The 2438-nt window shown below is 38.2% G+C and overlaps 1 protein-coding gene across 1 annotated transcript; it reads left to right on the top strand.

Annotated features, from left to right (window-relative positions):
• Nucleotides 1–83: 83 nt before the first annotated feature.
• On the top strand, nt 84–1997 carry LOC110093568 (transcription factor CYCLOIDEA). The gene has a single exon (XM_028692757.1). The coding sequence runs from the start codon at nt 776–778 to the stop codon at nt 1310–1312; it is 537 nt and encodes a 178-aa protein (XP_028548590.1). The 5' UTR covers nt 84–775; the 3' UTR covers nt 1313–1997.
• Nucleotides 1998–2438: the final 441 nt, after the last annotated feature.

The raw sequence follows: 2438 nt of genomic DNA on the forward strand, positions 1-2438 counted from the left end.
TTTTTGTTAAGTTTAAGTATAATTTATAAATTATAATGTTTCTTTTATAAATTATAACATTCTATCCAGCTAATGCTTTTAGGGGCTGTTTGGTTGCCTGAATTAGGAGTGTAAAGTAAAACAATTACCTGTATTTATTAAATTTGGTTGTTTGGATAAATTTGAGCGGTACAAAAGAAAATCAGCGGATGCGTTAGTAGTGTATTCGGGATACTGTTTTGCGTGAATTAGAAACCCGCTCGTATTGAGCGGGTTATAAATTCATCGGGAAGGAAGAAAAGCTTCATCGTTCGCGTGCTGTTCTGCTTCATTGCACGACTCAGGCTTCTTCGCCTCCTTCGTAGATGTTCGACTTCGCTCCGCCAAGAAGCTCCGGAGAGAGTTCGCTCCGGCGAGCATCTCCACTCCGTCGCCCTCAAGTTCGGCCTTCTCAGCTCCACTCCATCGTCTACTCGTCGTGCTATTCGGCTTCATTGCACGAGAAGCTTCTTCGGAGAAGCTCTGTTTAGCTCCACTCCGTCGTGTTGTTCGCCCTCAAGGCCCTGGATATCCATCGTTCGTTCTTGTTTTCTGCCGGCCCTGTACTGCATATCGGAGAAGCTCTGTTTCTCGCAAAAAGTGAGATTTTTAAGTGTTTATACGCCTTCTTCCGTTCTTCCTTTTACTAGAATCCAGCGATTACAGTTCTTCCCAAGTGAGTTCTCTAGCTTCCCCTTAATCAGATAAAGCACCTTCCGGCGCCGCTGGTCCTCCGCTTACAGGCCGGAGGCGTCCAATGAGAAAGGATAGACATAGCAAGATATACACGACACAAGGACCTCGAGACCGGAGGATGAAACTTTCTCTTGACGTTGCACGCAAGTTTTTTGACCTTCAGGATCTGCTGGGCTTCGACAAGGCAAGTAAGACAGTTCAATGGCTCCTCAGCATGTCTAAAGTCGCCATTAAAGAACTGGTTGGCGCGGCTTCCAAGTGTGCCGTGGTGTCCTCTTCTGAAGGAGAAGAAGACAACTCGACTGTATCGGATAGCAAGGGAAAGTCAACATCGGCTATTCTTGTAAACGAATTAGAAAGCAACGCAAAGCCTAAAGGTAGGATTTTGAAGTCGAGGTCTATGGTTCAGCCGAAGGTTGCTAGAGAATCAAGAGAAAAGGCAAGAGCGAGAGCAAGGGAGAGGACTTTGGAGAAAAAGATGATGAGATGTGGCAGGGAAGAGGATGGAAGTAGAGGTAATTACCAACAGGCAAATGTCTTTGATTGGATGATAAGTTCCCTGTGTTGCTTGATGACCAATTCTAAAGATGTGGCGTAATTTTTAGGTCAATAATGCAGTCAGTATGTCTTTCAATATTAATTGTGTTTCTCCAAAATTGGTTATCTTGATATATGAATGCCAAAGATGTTATGGTAGTTTGGAGCAGCCCTTAATTTAGTTGTTTAGCTGCAATGATTTGTGTACATTAAGCATAAACAGCTACTTAGTGCCAAGATAGATTTGGAGTTGAATTTTAATTTACTATTTTTCTTGGACTGGAAGTTTGAACAGATTTGAAATATTGCCTTTGTGATAATTTTTTTTTAAGAATTTTAATCATGTTTACTGATAATCCATCGGGTCTATATGAATCCCCACAATTTGATTCTTTTGTATTTTGATAATTTTTGATCTTGTATCTGTAAGAGTGGATATCTTTCAATGCAGATAGCTGGTTGCATCTCTGCAGTATCATCGTTACTCCATTTAGGTAAGGCAGGTCCAATGTTGAACACCACAGCATGGCAGGGAGGATTTTGCAAAATTTTCATTTTACATGAGAAACAACAGCTTTAGTTCCCAAGCTGACAATCTCATTTTGAATTTTTTGTGAGAGGAGAGCTCAATAAATTAATGTTGTTTTTGAATGTGAGGAGTTTGAGTGGAAGGTAATGGGAAAAGAGTTGTAAAATTTAAATAAATGATTGCAGATTAATAATAAAATTTTAAGTTACAGGGATTCCATTTCATTGCTTAAGAATGCTTCTAAATATTTTTATTTACATTCTTAAGAATGCTCTAAATAGCTTTGTTTGGAACATCTTTCATATTGTTTTTTACAACGATTTTTTAAATTTTTTTTTTACTGAAATGTTGTTTTAGAAAGCAAGAAGAAACTATCTCAAACGAAGTTTAAACAATTGATGATTACTTTTACAAATACATAAGTTATAATGACAAAAAAAATATTACAAATGCACTGTTTTTACTTTACTCTGAATATATCTAACCAAACAAGGGAAACATTTCTCCTGCGTTTACTTTGCAGACAACCAAACAGCTTCAAAGTATTTGGAATGCATTATATTTACTTTACACTGCATTTACTTTACATTGCGTTTACTTTGCAGGCAACCAAACAGCCCCTTAGTGAAAAATACTAGCAATTATATATTTTACATTA

The sequence above is a fragment of the Dendrobium catenatum genome, unplaced genomic scaffold (genome assembly GCF_001605985.2).
Source record: "Dendrobium catenatum unplaced genomic scaffold, ASM160598v2 original_scaffold_272151, whole genome shotgun sequence".
Classification (NCBI taxonomy): domain Eukaryota; kingdom Viridiplantae; phylum Streptophyta; class Magnoliopsida; order Asparagales; family Orchidaceae; genus Dendrobium; species Dendrobium catenatum.